At 46.0% G+C, this 25,832-nt stretch overlaps 1 protein-coding gene across 6 annotated transcripts in view; it reads left to right on the forward strand.

Moving 5' to 3' along the window:
* The window catches only part of LOC119856522 (NACHT, LRR and PYD domains-containing protein 1b allele 2-like), a 30,281-nt gene extending 5,569 nt beyond the window's left edge, over positions 1 to 24,712 (forward strand). For 3 of the 6 annotated variants that reach the window (XM_043517260.1, XM_043517261.1, XM_038404110.2), the window contains 9 exons: positions 1,921 to 1,977; positions 2,914 to 2,990; positions 4,873 to 4,937; positions 13,969 to 14,192; positions 15,661 to 15,911; positions 19,374 to 19,502; positions 20,755 to 20,896; positions 21,984 to 22,025; positions 22,423 to 24,712. In XM_043517260.1, the coding sequence (XP_043373195.1) occupies positions 1,921 to 1,977; positions 2,914 to 2,990; positions 4,873 to 4,937; positions 13,969 to 14,192; positions 15,661 to 15,911; positions 19,374 to 19,502; positions 20,755 to 20,896; positions 21,984 to 22,025; positions 22,423 to 22,679 (1,244 nt within the window). In that variant the 3' untranslated portion in view covers positions 22,680 to 24,712. The remainder of the gene's footprint in view (positions 1 to 1,920; positions 1,978 to 2,913; positions 2,991 to 4,872; positions 4,938 to 13,968; positions 14,193 to 15,660; positions 15,912 to 19,373; positions 19,503 to 20,754; positions 20,897 to 21,983; positions 22,026 to 22,422) is intronic. The other 3 variants (XM_043517262.1, XM_043517263.1, XM_038404113.2) reach the window with 1 other exon arrangement.
* The last annotated feature ends 1,120 nt before the right edge of the window (positions 24,713 to 25,832 follow it).

Consider the following 25,832-nt stretch of genomic DNA (forward strand, 5'->3'; position numbering starts at 1 on the left):
TAATAAACTAAGAAAGATGCCTGAAGCTTATATTCTTAGACACTTAGATTATATTGGATAATGGTGTATTGTAGCATGGTGTGTCATCCGTCTTACAGGACATGGGTGCTTGAGCCCTCCTATGTCCAAACTTAGTTTCCTCACCTACCAAAATGTTGGGGTACACTTACTCCGTAGGCTGGTATGTGTGTACATATTGATGACATTTACTTACATATTAATGATATTAGATCATTCACACCTTTGTTATTTTTGTTCTCCTGGTTATTTCGGTTCTTTCCTTGTGGTGTACCTGTTTGGAAAGCCCTATGCCCCCCTGCTTCCACGCATCCTTTATCTATCTAAGTTAAAGGTCGCTGCCATATATGGACTTTATGCTTTAACTTATCACTATCTATCTAGGTGAAAGCATACATATGTCTGGGACCTAACTTTGCCTTCGCGTAACATAATAGGGTATGGCCTGTAGGTCTCTTGTGTTACAGCCAACCTACTTTAATATAAATCTATAAACTTATTATAATAAAACAAACAATCAAAACCATAAGAAAGGAGATAAAGGCAAGCAAGGTAGCCTTATAGGCTACAGGGTTGATAGAGGAAAGCAAAACCTGGGGTTGGCTTCCTGGAGTAGGTGCTAAATTTCATTCCCCTTTTCCTTCCAAAACATGCAACTTAAAGAGCATTTCAGTGTTGGGTAGATGATCTCTGTGTGGAATGGCTGCTATCCAGCTGCTGTGCCCCACCCCAGAGGTGGCTACATTTCAGCGTATGGGTGAATAATATTTTCTGCATGCACAAGGATCATAGTTCCTTCACATATACATATAGAGAGGCCTCTGGAATACTGTTTTACTGCATGTTCACTTTCTTTTTTCTTACTGTAACAGGTTGGTGAGAGGCCCTCACAGGAAATAAACACTTCAAGCCAGCTTCTGATCTCTGTTACCCCAGTGTAAATCTGGCTTTGGCTCCAGTGAGATCAAGATAGTTATTCTGGATTTACACCTGGATAAGTGAGATCAGAAGCTGCCCCTAACCTCATTAATTTCAGGCAAGTCCCTCTGGATTTACACCAGGGTTGCTGAGATCAGAATCTCTCCCTAACCCCATTGACTTCAGTGGGGTGGCTCCAGATTTAGCCAGATTCAAAATGCCTTTATATAAATCAATGGTGTGGCCTCACTGGGGGTACTTTGTGCAGTCCTGGGCACCCCATCTCCAAAGGGATATTGCAGGAGTAGAGGGGGGTCACAGGAGGGTGATAATGATCAGGGAGCTGGGAAAACTCTTCTATGGAGAGAGATTGAAAAGACTGGGATTGTTAATTAGAAAGGAATTGAATAAGAGGGGACATGATAAAAATATGTAAAATAATGAAGGGCATAGAGAAGAGAGATCAGGAGCTTCAGTTCTCCTCTCCTCCTAACACAAGAACAAGGGGCCATTCGATGACATTGGAAGGTGGCCAATTCAAGACCGATGAAATGAAATCATTTCCATATAAGGTGTAATTAGCCGGTGGAACTTCCTGCCACAGGAAGTCACTGAGGCCAAGAATTTAACAAGATTCAAGAAGGGATTGGCTATTCATATGGATCACAAGAATATCCCGAGTTAGCATAATTCTTAATGATAAAGATTTTGCAGGGGATATTGAGCCTCCTGCTTCAGGGTTTAAGCCAGTCTCTATTAGAGACCCGGATGAGACCTATGTGGGAGACAGATTATTCCACATCTGCTACTACAGGGTTCCTACACTTGCCTCCAAAGCATCTGGTGCTGGCCACTGTCAGAGGACACTAGACTAGATGGATCCTGTGTTCCTACCTATGAGAAGTGCTCTGGGCCAAAAAGGGCGAGGGAACTGTGTTAGATATTTATATTGATTTATTCATACTATAATTCCACACTCCCCAGCAATTGCCTTCATGAAGAGGCATCTTTCCTTCACTGGCTCCAAGGCCAAAGCTGCAGGTGAGTGAGGCTGAAATTGACCAGGCGAAGTGGGGTAATTTGAGGGGCCTGAGTGGATAGAATCCAGATGCTACTTTGGCCTGCTGCTTGGACCATCCGCACAATGTCCCCCTTTAGCCGCACTGGATTTAATCTGTTGATTGCTGGCACTGTCATCAGGCTGCCTTTCTTCCCTGCACTGATTGGCTGTTGGTTCTGATCTCTCCCTCACGGTCTCTTCCCCTCCACACCTGCTCCTCACCAGGGTTGAAAGTAACTTAAAGGACTTAGCGGTACTCTGGAGTCCTGAGCGGGGGGGGCATGGCCTCAACCAGAAGAGGCGGGGCCAGGCCCTTTAAATCAAGATTTAAAGGCCTCAGGGTTCCAGCTGCGGCTGGGAGCCCCAGGGCCTTTAAATCACCCCCAGAGCTACCAGCTGCAGAGGCGGCTGGGAGCCCCGGGGCTCAGGGGCAATTTAAAGGGCCCCAGGCTCTGGCCACTGCTACCGCAACGGAGCTCCAGGCCCTTTAAATCACTGCCGGAGCCCTGCTGCTGCTACCCCAGGGGCTCCAGCAGTGCTTTAAAGGGCCAGGGGTTCCGGCTGCTGCAGGAAGCCCCGGGCCCTTTAAAGCAACAGCGTGGGGAAGCCGGTCAGGTCCCGTCACGGCGTACTGGCTCTTGACCAGTATGCCAGACCTGACTGGACCAGCTTACTTTCACCTCTGCTCCTCACACCCTCCTCCATCACTCTCTCCCCTGTTCTCTTTCCCTTTGTCTCTTTGTTTAGCTAATCTCCACCTACATTTTTTTTTAATTTTTAATATCCTCCAGACTACAGAATCTGCCTCTTCTCTGGTCTCATTTGCTTTTCACCAACCCAAAAAAACCCAATGGCACTTAAAAAATAATCTCCTGGAGAATGTGTTACTTGAAATAATATCTCCCTGTCTGCTGCAGGAAAACAAAGCAGGAAGGAGGATCCCACTGGGGACAGCTGGGGAACGGACAAATGCAAACTGTGTCCCAGGGAGGAGGTAAGGAATTAGGTGTAATTTTTTTCCCTTGCTCATTGTCTGTCAGTCTCTTTCCCTTCTCTATGGTTTCTGGCTGTGATTTCACCCTCGGAGCTGAGCCGGGGTATTCTAACATCTCCACTGTTTAGATCAGAGAAAATTTATTTAGGCGGGATTGTGCCTGGTGGGCCAGTCAGCTGATGGCAAATGGAGGAATCGGAAACTATTTAAGGCTATGTCTTCACGGCAGAAATTCTTAATTACTGTTATTTATTAGGTGTCTTATGGTAGCCCATAGGAGCCGCGGTAATGAACCAGGACCCCATTGTGCTGGGCTCTATATATTATTTATTAGGTGTATTACGGTAGAGCCTGGGCGCTCCAGACGTGGACCACAGGAAAAAGAGCGTTCAGCTCGGGTTAAAATAGCAGTGTAGATATGGCAACTCAGCTTTTGATTCAGATCAGCAGCTCACGTTCAACCCTGGCTACCCTATAGGCTTTAACGTGAGGTACTAACCTGATTTAAAAGCCGAGATACGGTGTGTTTGCTGCTGTTTTTACCTGTTGGCAAACCCAAGTTAATACAACACCTTGTATTTGTAAGGAAGACGTGTTCCCCGTGTGCCTTTGTCAGTGTCTGTCTGTTGGGGTACATCTACACAGCAGCTGGGCGGTGTGATTCTCAGCTTGGGTGAATGGACGCATACTGGCTCTGCTTCAGCTCATGCCCCAAAATGGTCATGTGGCCACGGAGCTTGGGCGAGATTGTATTCGGGCTAGCCTGAGCCACCAGCTGTGTTGCCACAGTGTTACTTTTTAGGCCTCCGCTGCTGTGTAGACTTAGCCTGAGTCTGTAATATCATAGATTCATAGATTTTTTTTTTAAGGCCAGAGAGGACCATTATGATCATCTAGTCTGACCTCCTGCATAACCCAGGCCAGAGACCCCTAACCCAGTAATTCCTGCATCAAGCCCATAACTTCTGTTTGCACTAGAGTGTAGTTTTTAGAAGACATCCAGTCTTGATGGAAAGATTGCAGTTGATGGAGAATTCACCATATCTCCTAGGTCAGTAGTTATTCCAGTGGCCTTACGTATAGTCTGAATTTGTCCAGCTTCAGGTTCCAGCCACTGGATCTCATTGTGCCTTTGTCTGCTAGATGATCAGAATGTAGACTGGGGAGAGCGGGATTGGAAACCCACCCTCCCCTTCAAGCATGTCTAAAGGGATCATGTCAGTTGCATTTATTAAATGCTGGGTCTCAAATCTCTCTCGTAATGCATCATCAGAATGGGCAGTGTACATACCATTTCCCTTCATCTTTTGGTGTCTGCTGTGCTATTTGTAACAGAGCCTGTTTATACATCAGGAGTCTGGCCAAATGCAGGTCAGAGGCCTAATCAGTTGTTTACATGCAGCTCTTAGCTTCAGTGGGAGATATTCATGTAACTAAGGGAATAGCTGAGTCCTGGATTGAATGACTGAATCGATCCGGAGTAGTCTCATCTCTCCTGGCAGAGGTGTTTAACTCTCCCACCTCAGTGCAGCCGGTAGCTTAGAGAGATGATTCATGACTCCACAGAACCTCTCTTCCTGCAATCCAGAGTGTGATCACACCTGACAGTTGTCAGAGAGGATCCTACCTCAACTAGCTAAAGATAACCAGGCATCGTAGTTGTGACCTGGGGCATCTTGGTCACCTGGGAAGCATCCGACCGTGGAGCTGGAATTCAGCTGATCACTGAGTCCTCTCTGCCAAATGCACTGCAAGGGTCCCAGGCCATGGAAACAGCCCCCAGCTGACCACTTGGCCACAGCTGTCCAGGTTCCCTCTGCAAAGAGCTCTGCAATGGGAAATCCCCAGTGGAGCCACCTTAACGCCTGTTCCTGTGTTTTAGGATCCTCCAGAAGAAATACACCCAGAGATTATTTGGGGCCCAGATGGGAACCAGGAGACGTACAGGTGAGAGCTGGGGCTGGGAGGTTGAAGTCACCCCCTCTGCAGGCGTCTCTGTCTGTGTGCACAGGCCAGCTCCTATCGCACCTGAGACCTTCTCCATGCTAGAGAATTTATAGATTCATAGATTCATAGATACTAAGGTCAGAAGGGACCACTCTGATCATCTAGTCCGACCTCCTGCACAGCGCAGGCCACAGAATGTCACCCACCACTCCTATGAAAAACCTCACCCATGTCTGAGCTATTGAAGTCCTCAAATCATGGTTCAAAACTTCAAGGAGCAGAGAAGCCTCCCTCCAGTCAACCATGCCCCATGCTACAGAGGAAGGCAAAAAAAACCTCCAGGGCCTCTCCAATCTGCCCTGGAGGAAAACTCCCTCCCGACCCCAAACATGGCAATCAGCCAAACCCTGAGCACATGGGCAAGATTCACCAGCCAGATACCCAGGAAAGAATTTTCTATAGTAAATCAGATCCCATCCATCTAATATCCCATCTCAGGGGATTTGGCCTATTTACCCTGAATATTTAAAGATCAATTACTTACCAAAATCACATTATCCCATCATACCATCTCCTCCATAAACTTATCGAGTAGAATCTTAAAACCAGATAGATCTTTTGCCCCCACTGCTTCCCTTGGAAGGTTATTCCAAAACTTCACTCCTCTGATGGTTAAAAACCTTCGTCTGATTTCAAGTCTAAACTTCCTGGTGGCCAGTTTATACCCATTTGTTCTTGTGTCCACATTGGTGCTGAGCTTAAATAATTCCTCTCCCTCTCCTATATTTATCCCTCTGATATATTTATAGAGAGCAATCATATCTCCCCTCAACCTTCTTTTAGTTAGGCTAAACAAGCCAAGCTCCTTAAGTCTCCTTTCATAAGACAAGTTTTCCATTCCTCGGATCATCCTAGTAGCCCTTCTCTGTACCTGCTCCAGTTTGAATTCATCCTTTTTAAACATGGGAGACCAGAACTGCACACAGTCTTCTAGGTGAGGTCTCACCAGTGCCTTGTATAACGGTACTAAAACCTCCTTATCCCTACTGGAAATGCCTCTCCTGATGCATCCCAAAACCGCATTAGCTTTTTTCACAGCCATATCACATTGGCAGCTCATAGTCATCCTATGATCAACCAATACTCCAAGGTCCTTCTCCTCTTCCGTTACTTCTAATTGATGCGTCCCCAACTTATAACTAAAATTCTTGTTATTAATCCCTAAATGCATAACCTTACACTTCTCACTATTAAATTTCATCCTATTACTATTACTCCAGTTTACAAGGTCATCCAGATCCTCCTGTATAATATCCCTATCCTTCTCTGAATTGGCAACACCTCCCAGCTTTGTATCATCTGCAAACTTTATTAGCACACTCCCACTTTTTGTGCCAAGGTCAGTAACAAAAAGATTAAATAAGATTGGTCCCAAAACCGATCCCTGAGGAACTCCACTGGTAACCTCCCTCCAACCTGACAGTTCGCCTTTCAGTAGGACCCGTTGCAGTCTCCCCTTTAACCAATTCCTTATCCACCTTCTGATGTTCATATTGATCCCCATCTTCTCCAATTTAACTAATAATTCCCCATGTGGCACGGTATCAAATGCCTTACTGAAATCTAGGTAAATTAGATCCACTGCATTTCCTTTATCTAAAAAATCTGTTACTTTTTCAAAAAAGGAGATTAGGTTGGTTTGGCACGATCTACCTTTTGTAAAACCATGTTGTATTTTGTCCCATTTACCATTGACTTCAATGTCCTTAACTAATTTCTCCTTCAAAATTTTTTCCAGGACCTTGCATACTACAGATGTCAAACTAACTGGCCTGTAGTTACCTGGATCACTTTTTTTTCCTTTCTTAAAAATAGGAACTATATTAGCAATTCTCCAATCATTCGGTACTATTCCTGAGTTTACAGATTCATTAAAAATTCTTGCTAATGGGCTTGCAATTTCAGGTGCCAATTCCTTTAATATTCTTGGATGAAGATTATCTGGGCCCCCCGATTTAGTCCCATTAAGCTGTTTCAGTTTCGCTTCTACCTCTGATATGGTAATATCTACCTCTATATGCTCCTTCCTATTTGTCATGCTACCATTATCCCCAAGATCCTCTTTAGCCTTATTAAAGACTGAGGCAAAGTATTTGTTTAGATTTTGGGCCATGCCTAGATTATCTTTAACCTCCGCTCCATCCTCAGTGTTAAGCGGCCCCACTTCTTCCTTCTTAGTTTTCTTCTTATTTATATGGCTATAGAACCTTTTGCTATTGGTTTTAATTCCCTTTGCAAGGTCCAACTCTACTTGACTTTTAGCCTCTCTGACTTTATCCCTACATCTTCTGACCTCAATTAGGTAGCTTTCCTTGCTGATCCCTCCCATCTTCCACTCCCTGTATGCTTTCTGCTTCTTCATAATCACCTCTCTAAGATGCTTGCTCATCCAGCTTGGTCTACAACTCCTTCCTATGAATTTTTTCCCCTTTCTTGGGATACAGGCTTCCGATAGCTTCTGCAGTTTTGATTTAAAGTAATCCCAGGCCTCAACTGCCTTTAGATCCATAAGTTCTTCAGTCCAATCCACTTCCCTAACTAATTGCCTTAATTTTTGAAAGTCAGCCCTTTTGAAATCAAAAACCCTAGTTGCAGATTTATTTTTGTTAATCCTTCCATTTAGTTTGAACTGAATTAGCTCATGATCACTTGAGCCAAGATTGTCCCCTACAACCATTTCTTCTGAGGTCCTCGCTACTCACCAAAATTAAATCTAAAATGGCATCCCCTCTAGTCGGTTCAGCAACTACTTGATGAAGGAATCCATCAGCTATCGCATCTAGGAAAATCTGAGCCCTATTATTATTACTAGCACTGGTCCTCCAGTCTATATCTGGGAAGTTAAAGTCTCCCATGATCACGCAGTTTCCATTAGTATTTACTTTATTAAAGACATTAAAAAGGGCTCTATCCATAACCAAATTAGATCCCGGAGGTCTATAGCACACCCCAAGCACTATCGCAGGAGAGGCTTTACTAGTTTTCTTCTCCAATGTAATTTTTGCCCAGACAGACTCTGTCTTCTCCATTGCATCGCTTCTTATTTCTTTACATTCTAACTCATCGTTGATATACAATGCTACTCCACCCCCTTTACCTTTGTTTCTGTCTTTCCTAAACAGCACATACCCTTCAATACCTGTAGTCCAGTCATGACTACTATTCCACCATGTTTCTGTTATCCCTATAATATCTGGTTTCACTTCCTGCACCAGTAGCTCTAGTTCCTCCATTTTGTTACCTAGACTCCTCGCATTGGTGTATAAACATCTTAATTTTTGCTGTTTGGCCTCGCTCACATTTGGTACCCTATTAAGTACAGTCATTCTACAGCCAGTATAACCTATTAGACTAGTATCCACACCGCCCTCGCTCCTTATATACATTCTCCTACCCATGGCTGTATCCTTTCTTACTTCATCTTCTTCCCTCTCAATGCTAAAATCTGGCGTGGAGATTTTCTGGACATCTCCCATCCATCTCCCCCCAATTCCTAGTTTAAAGCTCTCTTTATCAGTTGTGCCAGCCTCGATCCTAGAAGTCTATTTCCTTCCCTACTCAGATGAAGTCCATCCCGAGAGAACTGACCTCTGTCCGTGAATGCCTCCCAGTGGCCATACATCCCAAAGCCCTCCTTATAGCACCACTGCCTAAGCCATCTGTTGACAGTCATAATCTTGTCACACCTTTGTTGCCCTTCTCTAGGAACAGGAAGGATCCCGCTAAAGATCACCTGAGCCTCAATTTCCTTAAGCGTCTTCCCCAGCCTAGCATAGTCTCCCTTGATACTTTCCAGCGAGAATCTGGCTGTATCATTTGTTCCCACATGAAGGATAATTAGGGGATTCTTTCCCGCTCCCTTGAGGATCCTTTTCAACCTCAGGTCTACATCCCGTATCTTAGCACCCGGAAGACAGCACACCCTTCTATTCTCAGGATCAGCTCTAGTTACAGGCCTGTCTATTCTTCTCAATAAAGAGTCCCCGATCGCATAGACCTGCCTTTTCCTGGTGACAGTGCTATTCTCCAGTCTCTCCCCTGTTCCCTCTGGCTGCAAGTTCTTTCCATTCCTATTTTCCCTTACAATTCTCTTCAACCCATCCTGTATCCTCCTGGGGCTCGTATTTGGTGTAGTCTCCCTTGACTCTTCCCCTTTTTCTATAGGGCTAGCCTCTCTTCTCTTCTTCCTTACCCTTCCACCTTCAGCGACTACCTGCTGAGCCCCTTCATTTTCCAACTCTGCAAACCTGTTCCTAAGCTCTATTTCTCCTTCACTAGCCCGTCTTTTTCTCTGCCTGGTTCTTTGAGTCACATGTTTCCACTGACCACTTTCCTCATCCAGTCTCTCCTCAAAATTCCCCAGCCCTGCTTCCATCTGTGAGTCTGAGCTTTTCCCTTCAGATACCTCATATCTTTGCTCCATCATCTGCTCAAACCCCTTCCTAAACTCAACCAGACTTTCCACCTGCATCTCCAAACCTCGGATCTTTTCCTCCATCAGCTCTATCAGACGGCATTTCATGCAGACAAAACTCTTACCGGTTCCCCCCTCCAGGATCATGTACATACCACAGCTTCCACATCCAGTCATCCTCAATGTGTCTTTCACTGCAGGAGTCACTCCCACAGCTTCCTCTGTATCTGTCATCTCCTTCCCACCTAAATCCTGTTAATCTGGGAAACAAGCCACACCAAAAAGACCACCCCCCCAGCAAAAGCAAACCCCAAACAAGCACAATCCAAACTCCCCTTGCAAACTCCCACTCAAACTCCCCTGTTTAGAGCTCTGTTTGCTAGCTCCTGTGCCGCTGCAGCTGTCTGATTATTGTGAATGTAATTTCACAATAACATTCTCACTGGCGCTAAACCCCATTTATTTTGCCCCCGGGGGGAACGGTGACCTAGACAAGGTTCTTCTGGCTTTCAGTGTGTCAATTAAATAAGCAGTGAAATTGTCTAGGGATACGTGGCAATAACCACAGGAATGGTGACCACGATTGTGAAAGGCTCAGGCAGATTAGAGAGGCTACAAAGGCAGAAAACACAATAATAATGGGGGATTTCAACTATCCCCTTACTGACTGGGTACGTCATTTCAGCACAGGAGGCTGAGATAAAATTTCTAGACCCCGTAAATGACTGCTTCGTGGGATGGACCAGGGGAGAGGCAATTCTTGATTTAGTCCAAAGTGGCGCACAGGATGTGGTCCAAGCTGAACTGCTCGGTAATAGCAACCATAATATAATTATATAATTAAATTTAACATCCTTGTAGGGGGGGAAATGCCAGAGAAACCCACCACAGTAGCAGTTAACTTCAAAAAGGGGAACTACACAAAAATGAGGAAGCTAGTTAAATTAAAAGGAACAAGGGTAAAATGCCTACAAGTTGCATGGAGACTATGTGAAAAACATAATAATAGAGGCTCAAACTAAATGTATACCCCCAAATAATAAAAATAAAAAAACCCCAAACAAACAGACAAACAAAACCCAGAGGACCAAAAATGCCACCATTTGTAAACAGCAGAGTAAAAGTGATGGTTAGAGGCAAAAAGGCATCCTTTAAAATCTGGAAGTTAAATCCTTCTGAGGAAACTAAAAAGGAGCATAGACTCTGGCAAGTCAAGTGTAAAAGTATAATAAAGCAGGCCAAGAAAGTTTTTGTGTCCTTAGCTAGTTGCTCTTCAAATTCTAACAATAAAATTGTTTTTAAGTACATCAGAAGCAGGAAGCCTGCCAAACTGTCAGTGGGGTCCCTGGACGACCGAAGTGCTAAAAGAGCACTCAAGGAAGACAAGGCTGTTGCAGAGAAGCTAAATGAATTCTTTGCATTGGTCTTTACTACAGAGGATGTGGGGGAGGCACTCACCTCACAGTTATTCTTTTTGGGTGACAAATCTGAAATACTGTCCCAAATTGATGTGTCAATAGAAGAGGGTTTAGAACAAACTGAAATCTAAACAGTATTAAGTCACTGGGACCAGGCTGTATTCATGCAAGAGTTCTGAAGGAACTCAAATATGAAACTGAAGAACTACTAACTGTGATATGTTTCAGAGTAGCAGCCGTGTTAGTCTGTATTTGCAAAAAGAAAAGGAGTACTTGTGGCACCTTAGAGACTAACAAATTTATTAGAGCATAAGCTTTCGTGAGCTACAGCTCACTTCACTTGAATGCATCCGATGAAGTGAGCTGTAGCTCACGAAAGCTTATGCTCTAATAAATTTGTTAGTCTCTAAGGTTCCACAAGTACTCCTTTTCTAACTGTGATATGTAATCTATCGAAATCTGCCTCTACCAGAGGATAGCTAATGTAACACCTATTTTTAAAAAAAGCTCCAGAGGTGATCCTGGCAATTTACAGGCTGGTAAGCCTAACTTCAGTACCAGGCAAATTGATTGAAACTATAGTAAAGAGCAGAATTATCAGATACATAGATGAACATGATATGTTGGGAAAGAGTCAACATCGGGAAATCATGCCTCACCAATCTGTTAGAATTCTTTGAGGGTATCAACAAGCATGTGGACAAGAATGATCCAGTGTTCTTGGACTTTCATAAAACCTTAGACAAGGTCTCTCACCAAAAGCTCTTGAGCAAATTAAGAAGTCATGGGATAACAGGGAAAGAGCTCTCATGGATCAGTAACTGGTTAAAAGACAGAAAACAGAGTAGGAATAAATGATCAGTTTTCACAATGGAGAGATAAATAGTGGGGTTCCACAAGGATCTGTACTGGGTCCTGTACTGTTCAATATATTCATAAATGATCTGGAAAAGGTGGGTGGTGGCAAAATTTGCAGATGATACAAAATTACTTAAGATAAGTCCAAAGATGACTGCAAAGTTACAAAGGGATCTCACTTGACTGGGTGACAAAATGAGAGATGAAATTCAATGTTGATAAGTGCAAAGCAATGCACATTGGAAAACATTATCCCAGCAATACATACGAAATGAAGGGGTCTAAATCAGCTGTTACCAATCAAAAAAGAGATCTTGAAGTCAGTGTGTGTAGTTCCTTGAAAACATCTGCTCAGTGTGCAGTGGCAGTCAAGAAAGCTAACCGAATGGTAGTAACCATTGGGAAAGGAATAGATAATAAAACAGAAAATATCACAATGCCACTATATAAATCCGTGGTAGGCCCACACCTTGAATATTGCATCATGCAATCTTGCAGTTCTTGTTGCATCATGTCAAAAAAGATATATTAGAATTCAAAAAGGTATGGAAAAGGGCTACGAAAATGATGAGGGGTTTGGAACAGTTTCCATCTGAGGAGAGATTAAGAAGACTGGGCCCTGTTCATCTTAGAAACGAGACGACTAAGTGGGGATATAATAGATGTCTGTAAAATCCCAAATGGCGTGGTGAAAGCGTTATTTACCCCTTTACATAACGCAAGAACCAAGCGTCATTCAATGAAAGTGATGGGCAGCAGGTTTCAAACAAACAAAAGCAAACTTCTTCACACAACGCACAGTCAACCTGTGGAACTTGTTGCCAGGGGATGTTGTGAAGCCCAAAACTATAACTGGGGTAAAAAAAAAATCAGCTAATTTCGTGGAGGATAGGTCTGTCAGTGACTATTAGCCAAGAGGGTCAGGGACACAGCCCTGCTCTGGATGTCCCTAAACCTCCAACTGCCCAAAGCTGGGACTGAGTGATGGGATGGATCATTTGAAATTGCCCTGTTCTGTTCATTGCCTCTGGTACAGGTCACTGTCGGCAGACAGGACACTAGGCTAGATGGACCATTGGTCTGACCCAGTGTGTCTGTTCTTATGTTCTTGTAATGGTTCTGCCTTGTCAACCTTGGAGGGAGGCCACTCCGCCTTGCTACGCCACCCAGTGGCTGATAGCCAATTGACAAGGGATTAGTGTGGTAAGGGTCAGAAAAGAGTCTAGGGCCCTGGCCCCTTTGGCAGGGCAGCAGAGCTGGCACTCTTTTAGCCCAGCTCCCTGGCTGGGGCAGACAGCAAACAATCAGGCTCAAGCCCTCTGAGTGGAGAAGAGCAGTAGCAATCTACAATAAACACAGACAAGCCATCTGGCCTAAATTGAGTAGGCTGCCACCCCAGGGGTGGGGTTGGCAGTAGGGGGACCCGGGCCCACTCTACTCCACGGGGTCCCAGTCCAGCACCCTACCAGTGACGAGTGGTCCCTCCGGTGGGTCAGCGGGGGTCCTAATGAAACATGCTGACTGTGGTTTCAGCAACACAACCAGACTAATGTCTGGTTTCAGAGTAGCAGCCGTGTTAGTTTGTATCCACAAAAAGAAAAGGAGGACTCGTGGCACCTTAGAGACTAACACATTTATGAGAGCGTAAGCTTTCCGATGAAGTGAGCTGTAGCTCACGAAAGCTTATGCTCTCATAAATGCGTTAGTCTCTAAGGTGCCACAAGTTCTCCTTTTCTTTTTGCAGACTAATGTTTGGTTTTCCTGGGCTACTTCCTACCCCTACCTGTTTGTAGGGCTCAATTGCTTGCAGGTCCTCAGTCTCTTTGGGGTACTTGGCAGCCGGCAGTTCCGGCGGCTCCTGGGGTTATTCCTCCAGTGGCAGTCCTGACGGCTCCTCAGGGTATTCAGCCGACGGCAGCCACCGCAGTTTTCCCTCCCTCAGGGTCCTGCTCCAAAGGCAGGGGTTGGCACAGCTTTGTCCCTGGACCCGGGCCCAGCAGCAAGTCCGACTCCTTCCCTGGCTCCAGCCAACTGAGCTGGAGGCCCCGGTTCTTATGCTTCCTGTTCTGCCCCTCTGTTTCTGGCGTGAGGGGCCAGCCCGGTCTGGCTCTGCCCACCAGAGGGTGGGGAGTGGTTCCTCCCTATCAGCCTTGGAGGGAGACCACTCCGCCTCGCTACAGTTCTTATGACAGCAACCGAGTTAGTCCAGGAAACGTGGGATGGTTCCATCTGGCGCTGCTTAACCCTATTCTTTTATTTTTTCCCTCCCCGCACTGTGCAGGGTTCACCTCCCCGGGGCAGGCTCGTTCCGTTGCTCTGAAACCGAACTGGGGTTTGACGTGAGGGCAGCCATGACTGTCCAGTACAGATACGGCTTCTGGGATCAGCATCTGAGTGTGTGGAGCACTCCTAAATGGATGATCGCTGGCCCTCTGTTCAGCATCCAGGCAGATCCAGCCGGGGCCGTGGCAGCCATTCACCTCCCGCACTTCCTGTGTCTCAGAGGTACGGTAGCCAAGGGCAATAACTGGACTTGAGACCTTGACTGAGAACTGGAAGGTGGAGCCCAAACCATGTGCCCCAGACAGAACTGTTCGTCTCTCTCTTTTCATGTGTTTCAGATGCAAGGTAGGAAAGTAATAATTGTAATCCCCAATCATACCTATCGCAAATATAGGCGTATTAATATTAATTGGCTATTCATCTCAGTTACAGCGGGGCAAAATTCTGTGCATTAACCTTTGTAGATTTGGCAACACCAAAAAGTTTCACTAATCTTTGTCCCCCCTCGCCCGCCCCGAATTATTCTTTTTTTGTGTGTGTGGGGGAAGCCCAAAACAAAAAATTATGAAAAAAATTGAAATTATTTATTTTAACATTTTTGAAAATACTTATTTTTTTGTTTTTTGGGTGTTTTTTTTGTTTGTTTCCAAATTTCCTTTCATTTTATTTTTAAAAGGTCAAAATCCTTTAAAAATGGTTGAAACTGAAACAAAATGTTTCATTCCATCCAAAACAATTTTTTTTTTTAGTTTCAAAATTCCAACAAACTAAAATATATGTTTTTTGCCCACCTTTAATCACAATGCATAATCGCTATCGTGACGAGGGTCATAGTTGTAATCCTACTATCAGAAATATTACTGCAATCCCAATGTCTGTGTTAATCATATTTACAACCATAGTTGCAGTCCTAATCAATCACAATTATAATCAAATAATAATTTTTACTGGAATTTTAATCACACCCATAATTATAATCTTAACTGAAACAACAGCTGTAATCAGAATTTTAGTAATTATTGCAATCTTAACTGAAATGACAGCTGTAATTACAATTATAGTCATTGCCAAAATCTTAATTGAAATTTCAGTCCTGATCACAGTTATAGTCACTACCACAATTGCTGTCTGAATCAGGATTGTATTGATTGTTACAATTTTAATTTTTAGTGTAATCTATTTACACTGATGGCTACAAATTTGACTAGTATCATAGTTGTGATCATGATCATGAATGTGGTACTGAGCACTATTAATACAGGGCTTTTCATCCATAGATCTTTGAGTCATTTACCAAGGCAGATTGGAGTAGAAATGACTGGACTGTGAGTTTTGATTTAGCCCTGGGAGTGTAGATTCTACAGGACTCTTCTCCCATTTCAGGGATCTGTACATATGGACCATGCTACACTGGACAGCAGCTGCTTGGCTGTCCAGGAGTAAATACAAACCCAGGCTAGCAGGAACTAAGGGAGCAGGCTGGGAGCTCCCTGGGAGCGGGGTCAAGACCGAGCATAGGGAAGGGGGGACATTTGGCACCAGCATCAGAATCCAAGCAGCCCCCAGAGCTGCTTCCGTAGAGGGGACAGGAACAGGTGTTTGCAGAACTCAGGTGGATATGTGGCCTCTCTGACAGCAAGAAATCACAACAAGCTAATGGAGCATCGTTTGCTTTGTGTCCTACTGACAGGGGCTGACACCTCCCGGATGCAAATCGCCCATTTTATCGAGGAGGGGATGACTCTGGAGAAGCCAATGCAAGTGAGGCCGTTCCATGCTGTGCTGGAGAATCCCAGCTTCTCTCTGTATGGAGTGGTCTGGGGTAATCGCTCCAAACCATCAATTCTGATCCACTCCATTGTGCTGCTCTACTGGGCACTCAAGATGGCAAAGACGACTCTTCACCTCTACATCATCCCTAACGACCACTCCCGGTTCAAGGTAACTGAGAATCAGCTACAACCTACAATTGGTGTGAGCCACCCCATAGCAGAGAGCATGGAATAATTCACAAGGCATGCAGCTGGTGTGATAGCAGTGCACTGAAACATGTTTCTAAAGCCCAATTTCTGCCACTGTGCATTTCACTCCAACAATTCCTTGCTCTAACACTAGTGTGCTGGCTGACCTTGGGCAAGTCATTTCCCTGCTCTGTGCCTCAATTTCCCCATATTTTTAAAATGGGGATCATGATGTAGACTTCCCTGTGTAATGCACTTTGAGATCTACTGATGAAAACCATTATATAAGAATTAGGTATTATTATTAATAATATTTTGTTACATCACCCAGAAAATGACCTAATAGATTATCAGTGAAAAAATATAAGTTACTTATGCACCTTCTGTTTTGGTCCCAGATTTATTGTGTTCAGATAACCTTAAACTAGACACTTCAAACTTGGCTTGTTCTGTAGATCTCACTGAGACTGAAGCATCAAGCCGATTTTGAAATAAACCAGTTCAGGAGCTTTAAAAATGATAGTTGTCTAATGGAAAATGATGATGATAAATTAATAAATGTGGACTTCTGGGTTGGTGTTCTTGTTTCAGCAGCCTGGGTTATCCAGAAGTTCTTGCTGATCCTTAGTAGTATAATCTTATAGGTTCACAAATGGAGTCTCAGGCATGGTGGAACTTCTGCATGGATTGTGAGGCTGCTGCTATCCTCATGGAGAATCTGGAGCTGTATGTTGGCTATGTCTACCTTTCCATGGCCTACTACTTTGATAGTCATGAAGTGGCCTCAAGGCCCATAGCCCGGTTCTTGAAGAAGCAGTCCCATGAGCTGGGGGAGCATGCAGAAAAGTTCCTGAAATGCCAGAATAAGCAATTGTGCTGCAAGCCATCAAGAAGCCAGAGCAGGGTGAGTGGGGGAAGAGAGTGGAGGCTCTTCATGGTTCACTGCAGTTGGAGAAGACTGGGAACAGGTCCTGCTGCTCCTCAGTGTCTGAATACCTGGATGAGCAAGTGAAGATTATCAAGCGTCTGGGAGACAATCTCATCAACCTGTTGTCAGGCTTCCTGGGAGTACCCTGGTTTGTGAGGTATCTCACTACAATGTGCCCTTAGCCTGAGGAAGTCTTGTCTGTGCCTGCCAGGGTCAGCTCCCCAACTCCACGAGCAACACAAGCACTGCCTTTCAGGCCTACATGGGCCACACGCTCTCTCTGCAGGTTAGCTATAGGCACACTCCACTCTTCGAGCCCTCCAAGCATTCTCCTGGAATGTCCAGCCCCTGTTCCAATGAATACTTGCAGTATTCAGATTTGCTGCTCCCAAAGAAGCACTACGCCCCAGCTGACCAGTTCCACTTCAGATCACCGCTCCACTTAACGCACAGCGCTGAGATATGTTCATAGTGAAAATGAGTACAAGTTTATTTAGCAAAGTAGAGAGATTTGAGAAGTATCAAGTAAAAGTATTGGAGACAAATGGTTACATGTGAGGCAAAATCATTACCTGGCTTCTAGAGCCTAGACTTAATTAACAAGATACTTTGCTGTCCATTGAAGTTTAGCTCACCCATAGTTTTCGCAGCATTCTCCTGCCAGGTTGGCTGTGACCCTGCTTTTATATGACCAAACACCCTGACCATTCCTCTCCTCAGTGAAGGATCCATGCTGTACCTCTGTACCCCTAGTTATACCCCCCAAATCTGTTGTCTTTACTCGTAAACAGTCTACCCCCCCAGCTCTTTTTGTTTTTCCCCTCAGCTTCCTCTCTTCCTCCATGGCTCAGTAATGAAAATAGGCCTCCACTGTGAAGCAGACTAGCCAGAGAGAGAGAGAAACCTGACTTGAGTATGTTTATTACCTTCTGGTGACCTGCCTTAACTTGCATACCTTAAAAAAGGAACTTTTAGTACAGATGCTTAATTCCTGAAGCATTGTCCGTGCATACATTGCCTGACGATTATGATGACCAATGGGCTTCTGGCTCTTGGTAGAGACCTCACATGCCACCCTTTGGTAAACTAAATAGGCATACATCTGACCCAGGGGGTTCCTGGAAAACTCTATGCACCTGCTGTGTCTTCTGCCAGTTGGCACCAAGAGGTTCCCGGGTCACACTTGAGAGAGTTCCAGAATGGCGTGGGAGAGCACCTGTTTGGCAAGCACATACTGGAAGAGAGCAGCTCGTCTCTCCGTTAGGAAGTTTTGTCCATCGCAGAGACTATGACACACCTATAAGCTCTTGTTCCTCTGCATATGGTTTGCTGAGAAAATGATGATCTGCAGTAGGAAATTTCTGATCAGAAAAAGAGGTGTGCCCTGGGGTGGCTGGCCCTTTAAGAGGAGATGGATCTCAGCCCCATCTGTGACACTGTTAGCGCCTCTCCCCAAATGGGGAAAATGAAGATACTCATGATGTGGGTCATGTGACTCAATTAGGCCTCTGGTGTAGGTAACGTAGTGGCATGGGAGTGAACCAAAGGTTTGTCTGTTGGTGTCTCCAAGCCACAGAGAAGACCAGCCCAGGGAGCGTTTTGGATCTTTTCCTGGGGGCAGCAAAGACTTTAGCTAAAAAGGGCTGGAAATTGCTGCGCCATAAAGAGCAGAGTTGGGACTGTAATGTGTAAATGTTTAAGTATGAGGATATCTAACCCCTGGGACAACTTACCAAGGGCTGTAGTGGATTCTCTCTCACTGGATGGAGAGGGTGATGTTTATCTAAAAGATCTGCTCTAGGTCAAACAGTGTAGTTGTAGCCGTGTTGGTCCCAGGATACTAGAGAGACCAGGCAGGTGAGGTCATATCTTTTGTCCAGTAAAAGATATTACCTCACCCACCTTCCCTGCTCTAGTTCAAACAGGAATGATTTTAGGGCAGTTCTGTGTATTGCAGGCCACAGGAGGTCAGACTAGATGATCAGAGTGTTCCCTTGTGGCCTTGGAAGCTATGAATCTGTGCAATAAACCAGCTCCAAGCAGGGGTGTTAGTGGCCATGAGAAAGCGGCAGTGGAGTTCTTGAAGAGAGGGAACTGAAGGCGGGGTGCCTACAGGGCCACCCCATGCCATGAAGGCATGTTCTGGGGGTGGTGTCCCTGTTACAAGGGGAAATTAGCTCCTTGGGACAGGGATTGTCTTTGTCTTTGTACAGCACCTGGCACAATGGGGTCCTGGCCCATGATTGGGGTTCCTGGGTGCTACAATAATACAAATAATTAATCCTAATAATATATGAAATTAATGGATGCAAATTATTCGCCAAGTTCATTATAAAACTAACCTTTCCCCAAGAGGAGTCTGCCCTCCTAATGCAAGATACAGCTTTTCTCAGTATTAGTAACAAAGACCCTTCTTTGGGAGAGCGGCTGTGTGGGAGGGAAAAGGGAACTTGGCAGCCGCTGTTGTGTTTTCTCTGTGTAGCTCCAATAAAGGATGGTGTTTGTATGTTACAGGCCATTGATGACTATGAAAAGAAGTGCCCATCAAGGCTGGTGTCGACATCTCTTCAGACCCATAAGCCCCTGACCTTTGATTCTCGTTACGTTGTGTCCAGTCAATCAAACATAGAGGTGACACCCAAGGTAAGTGAGATGATGCTCTTTTCTTCCATAGAGGCCGGAAAAACATCCTGGTTCTCTGTCCTGATGGGGAGTGGTTAGAGCAGAGGACTGGGAGTTAAAACTCTTGGATATTGTTCCTGCCCCTAATAGGGGATTGTGTTATAACGATTCAGAACAGGGGGCACTGTGAGTCAGGACTCCCTTCTAGTCTTAGCTGTTGATGATAATTTGTCTAGTCAGTTGCTTGACCAGGCTTGGTTCATTATTTCGCTATGAAATATACTCAAGAGACTAAATAAACCACGTCAATCAGGCTTATTAGTATGGCACAGGAAAAAGGTTCTGTACGATACCAGTCTTCGAGGAGCTGGTCTGCGCAGCGATGTTACGTTCACCTGACACAGAAGATGCGCTCCTCAAAGTTACACATTTCAGCTGGTATTGTTTATATGATCTGACAGGCTACACATCTCTTTACAGCTCACTAAAGTCCAACCCATCAGTTTGTTCCAGTCCCCTAACTTCTTTTCCTTCCTTATCTTGGTTTTGGATACTAGCATTCCAGGTACTGGTCGGTGAAGGTCCTTCCCTAACTTGTATTAAGACATAGAACAAGGTTATCTTGATCCTGACAAGTTTCCTATCTGTTTGTGCCAAATGCTTACTTCAGCTACTGCAAGGTATTATGGGACAGTTAGCATAAGTGAACACGATTATGGTATAGACCAGTTTAGGCTACATCACTGTTGCAATATTTGTGCTTAATGTTATTGGTGCGTAATGCATACTAATATATATGGTATGGATAATACATATTATTATGATTATTTTTTTTATGCTAGCCAGCATATATTAGTCAACACCACTCTGGAAGAGGAGTGAGGCCTACTGTTTAGAGCAGGGGAGCCTGGGAGTCAGGACTCCTGGCTTCTTTCCCCAGCCCAGGGGGGAGTAGGGTCTATGGGGTTACAGCAGGGGCCCTGGGAGCCCATACATGTGTGTTCTATTGTCAGCTGTGGAAGAGGAGTGTGGTCTAGTGGTTTAGAGAAGGAGATTTGGACTCAGGACCTCTGGGTTCTATTCCCAGCTCTGCCATTGTCTGCTGTGTGGACTTTGTGCCTCAGTTTCCCCAAACACAGGACTGGCCGGAGAATGTTTTTGCAATTCAAAAATTTTCTTTGGCCTGCTCTAACAGACATACCTTATCCCCTTTCTAAGCCATACTGGCTCAAGAGGGGGTTGCCCTGAATGCAATTCATTTGTTTTCAATCAGGAGCTGGAGTTTTGTAACATCCAAGCAGAGTGTCTGCAGTCGTATATGGAAATCTACACCAAGGACATTCAGTGGGGACTGGAGTTCAGCTTAATAGAGAAAATCAACAAGGAACCCATCTGGGAGGCACATGTGAGACCAGGTAGGCTCAGCTCAGCAGGAGATCACGGCAGGGGGAGAGGTTTGTGCCTGGTGCCCCAACTGTTCTGCTGATGGCTAGTTCAAAACCTTGGAATAGGATCTTAGTTTTTCGCCTACCTCTGCAGCATGGGGCACGGGTCACTTGCTGGAGGATTCTCTGCACTTTGAAGTCTTTAAATCACGATTTGAGGACTTCAATAGCTCAGACATAAGTTAGGGGTTTGTTACAGGAGTGGGTGGGTGAGATTCTGTGGCCTGCGTTGTACAGGTCAGACTAGACCGGGGTCTCAAACACGCGGCCCGCGGGGTTATTTTCTGCGGCCCGCCAGCTCCCCGTGGCCCCCCCCGCCTCCCCCAGCACCCCTCAGGTTCCCCGTTCCCGGCCAATGGGAGCTTCGGGGGAGGTACCTGGAGGAGCGGCCAGGGGAACACATAGATCCTGTGCCCCCGCCACTCCCTCAGGTCTCGGCCGCTTCCCGGAGCGGCGCGGGCCAGGGCAGGCAGGCGAGGAGCCTTCCTTGCCCTCGGTGTGCGCCGGGCCGGACCCGCCCCCTGAACCCATCCTGCAGCCAAACCCCCTGCCCTGAGCCCCCTGTTGCACCCCACACCCCTTCGGCACCCCGACCCCCTGCCCTGAGCCTCCTGCCACACCCCACACCCCGACCCCCTGCCCTGTGCCCTCTGCCACACCCCACACACCTCCTACCCTAACCCCCTGCCCTGAGCCCCCTGCCGCACCCGCACCCCTCCTGCACCCCCTGGGGTCAGGGAGGGGGCGGAGTTGGGGTGGGGATTTCAGGGAAGGGGTTGGAATGGGGGCATGGAAGGGGTGGGAAGAGGCGGGGCAGGGGCGGGGCTCATGGAAGGAGTTGAGTGGGGGCAGGGCCGGGGCAGCGGGCGGGTGGCGGTGGTCAGTGGTACGGCCCTCAGGCCAATGTACTAGCCCTCATGTAGCCCTCCATTTGAGTTTGAGACCCCTGGACTAGACGATCATAATTGTCCCTTCTGAACTTAAAGTCTATGATTCTGTGATTCTTTGGATCCATCTCCTGTCTGACTTCCCATTTCTCTCTCTCTCTCTCTTCCAGAGGATGCAACGCTTTCTGTGTCATCTGCCCAAACTCAAACAGGTCAGTAGAAATGTACTCCACCTCTAGTACCTACGGCCATTTCTTCTCTCAGACAGAGCCCTCCAGTGAGAAGCCCAGAAAATGGAGCGTTAAACCCCATCTAGTCCATGGGTTGGGTGGCATAAATGTGCAGCTGTCAAACAGCTGTCAAGATCCACAACAGAGGTGGCTACACTTCAGCGCTGGAAAAGGCATCTCTGTCCAGCGCTGCTATGTGGCTACCAGCTGTTGCACCCCACTCTAGAAATGGCTGCATGTTAGCACTGGGTGAGAGGTCCCTCTATATCTAGCTGCAAGACTAAATAAGGTGACATTCATTTGGGAAATGTAAGATTATTAAAAGAAGCATGATAAACCTCAGTTCCTTCTCTCTCTCCCCTTCCTCCTCCTCACCTAGATGAGCATTTTGTCAGCCAGCACCAAGAACAGTTGATCCAGCGAGTGATGGCAGTGGATAGCATCCTGGATTCATTGTATGGCCCCGTTCTGGACCTGGAGCAAATCCAGAGCATCAGAGCGGAGAGATCCAGCATGGAGAAGATGAGGAAGCTGTACGAGCTAGTGCCTAAATGGGACAATGACTGCAAGGACCGGCTCTACCAGGCAGTGAAGGAGAAGCACAGACATCTAGTGGAAGAGCTTGAGGGGATATAGATTGTCCCTTGGGGGCAGCAACATTCTAGTGGGGGGACAGGATGTGGTTCAAGATCTCCTCCCAATTCCAAATGACCAGCTCAACAGCCAGAGTCCATCACCTGACTGACACTGTTACGGGTTAAGGTCTTCTGCTTCTTAACACACCCAGCTTATTGTGCTAGGGTGAATATTTGTCTCGTGATGAGAACAGCTAGGATGTGGGAGTTGGGATTCCTGGGTAGTGTTCCCGGCTCTGGAAGGCGAGTGGGGTTTAATGTTTGGTGAGGGAGTCAGGTTGCCTGGGTTCTATTTCCTGAGCCGAACTGGGGGGAGGGAATTCAAAAGTCAAGGTTCCCTCATGGAAAATGCTCTGCTGGCTTCTCACTTATTTAGGCTCCACTTCTTCAGTTGTCTGGTCTGCTGTGCTTTGAAGTCGCCTTTGAGACTTCCACAGGGGTCTGCGTAGGCAAAAGTATCCACCCGAACAGATCCAACTCCCAAAGAGCTCAAGTGCCTTCACTGACCGCAGGGGAATGTATAGAAATGATATTAAATCTCTCCTGTGGGGTGGGTGTGCTGAGAATCCCGCAGTTTGGGGAGATTAAAGTCCTCTAAGGTCCCCAGTTATTTCCAGTGGTCTGTACCTAAGGAAATTATCAAATGTGAGTGAGCCATTTCTGATGCCACCTTTGCTGCTGTCAACTAGAATGACAAGGATTTTGCATTGACCCTCCCAGCTAGAATATCAGTACTTAGCGCTGACTGAACACCTGGAATCCAAAGGACTCCCTGTGCTTTTGCAGTTTTGCATCCAGAGAGTGGAAAACCCCAATCTATGTAAGCGCCAAGGGGGGTCTGAATTGATTGAACAAACTTTCCAGACAGCAAGCCTCTCTCTCAGAGGTGTCACATTAGCACTGGGGGACTGGAGGCCTCATGGTACTGCAAATAGAGTAGAGTGAATAATGGATTTTCTGGCTTGGGGCTGAACCAAAAAATCCAAACCAAAAAAAAACCTGTTCGATTTGAACAGAAAACCGTTTCTTTCCTTTTGTTGTTGAATCGAAAATAATTATTGTAGAATCGGCTGAAACATTATGAGTCAACGCGAAACCATTTTTGTTTGTTTTAGTCGATTCGGCTATTTCAGGTGTTTTCCACATGTTTGTTTTGAATTGACAAAATTTGAAATCAGAACACCTGTTTCTGATTCAAAAAATCTAATCAATTTTTGTCCAACGGAAACTATTCATCGAATTTGATGGAGGTATAGGGCTTTTCTTCACATGGCCAATAATCTTTCTCACCTGAGCAATCACACGGACATCAACTGCTCGTTTTTTCCAACTTCCACATTCTTGGAAGGCAAAAGTTGGGCACCCTGGAGTATCAACAATCTCAACACCATCTTTAGCAATATGTATTTGTCTGGTGAAATAGATGCCTGGGCTGGATGGCATGTAGTGAATGAGATGGGAATTTCATGGATCATCAACGTTAAGGCCAGGAGAGACCATTGTGACCATGTAGTCTGACTATTCTGTTCACAGGCTGGTGGTTTGACTCTGGTGACAGAGGTAGGAAGAAGTATAAGGTCCATTGTTTTCAATGAATGGCTTATGTATGATTGTGTTCTACTCCAGTGAAAAGTGCTACCACAGCTCCTCCAAGAACTAAAAATGGTGGCTGTTGATTAAGGCAAGCCAGCCAGGTTGTAACCCCACCCACAAGGTTCCACCTTGCAGGGGAGGCTCACAAGTACTGGTTCAAATAGATTCTCTGGAGACCGACAGACAAAGAAAGGGCTTTTGGATAAATAGCCTGAGTTTAAACAGACTCAGGGCCTTCTTCCTGATCCAGCAAACAGACAGGACCTTCTGTCCAAGGCAGACTCCAGTCCTTGCAGAAGGGTTGGAAGGGCTTGATCTGCTAGGGCCCCATAAGACAGATGGGTGACCTCTGGTAAGCTTTTAGTGTGCGTGTATTGTATTGTTTTGATATGTTTTCTCTGTAATGTTTTCACCTTAAGAATAAATGTGCTTGCTCAGAAAGAGCGGTGTGGTAACATAACTGCAGGCAATGCATGGGCGTAGCCTCTGGAGAGATAGCAAAGCGTGGACACTGGCCTTTTAAGCAGTGTGCTTGTTGGGAATAGCCTGAACACTCGGATCAGGGTGGGTGGTGGTGGTGGCGGGGGGAGAAAGACATGGGTCTCTGCCCAAAAGAGATGATGGTGGGGGCTTAGAGTGGATGCCCTCGGTGGACCATGAGGGGGTAGCAGAGGTGCAGGTGCCCTGAACTGTAACAGGGGATTTAGGATTATCTCAGATATCACCTGGTACCATCTCAGTGATTCTGGCTTCCACAGTACAGATGGCACTTGTGCAGATCACCATGGTGACCGCGATCTAGGTACCACCCACTCCCGTACTGATAAACAACAGGGCCAATCTTGTTAATGCATAGGGCTCCAGGAGAGGACCTTGCCACCTGGGATCTCTCTCTTCAGTGCTGGAGGCCCCTTTATTCACTTCTACTAAAGTGCTCCCATCGGTACTGACCCGAATACCTTCTTCTCTGCCAGCGTTGCGAAGACCTCACTCCATTCAGGCTCCACGTTCTCCTACAGGGACAGCTCCACCGTTCCATGAGGAATATTCCTTTCCCTTCATTTTGTCTCCCTTGTGCACGGGAGGAGCTCCCCATAGACCCTCGCAAACCTACCTCATTATCCTCCTTCAAAACCCTCCTTTGCCATGATGCTTACATAAAACTTGGCAGCGGCTAGGCTGCTGTGCTCAAGTCGCTCCCCATAACGCTTTCCAGTATTTCTCCAGGATTGTTTCCTTGTACTTACCCATCTGTCTGTCGGTATCCACCTGTTGTCTCTTGTCTTGTACTTTAGATCACAAGCTCTTTGGGGGGAGGGACTGTCTTTCTGTTCTGTTTGTACAGCAATGGGCCGTGACTGGGGCTATCAGACAGTGCGGTAATACAAACAGTAAATTATGATCCGAATGTACACACTTTGCCTCTCAGACGTGCTCCCAGAATGTTGACTCCCTGTCTAGTCCCGCTCTTCTTGGGATGGTGGGCCCAGATACTCTTGGTCCCCAGAGCAGTGCTGACCCCCCAAATCCCCCAGTAATTTAAGCGAGGTCAGAAGAGACT

This window comes from Dermochelys coriacea, chromosome 6 (genome assembly GCF_009764565.3).
Source record: "Dermochelys coriacea isolate rDerCor1 chromosome 6, rDerCor1.pri.v4, whole genome shotgun sequence".
NCBI lineage: Eukaryota > Metazoa > Chordata > Testudines > Dermochelyidae > Dermochelys > Dermochelys coriacea.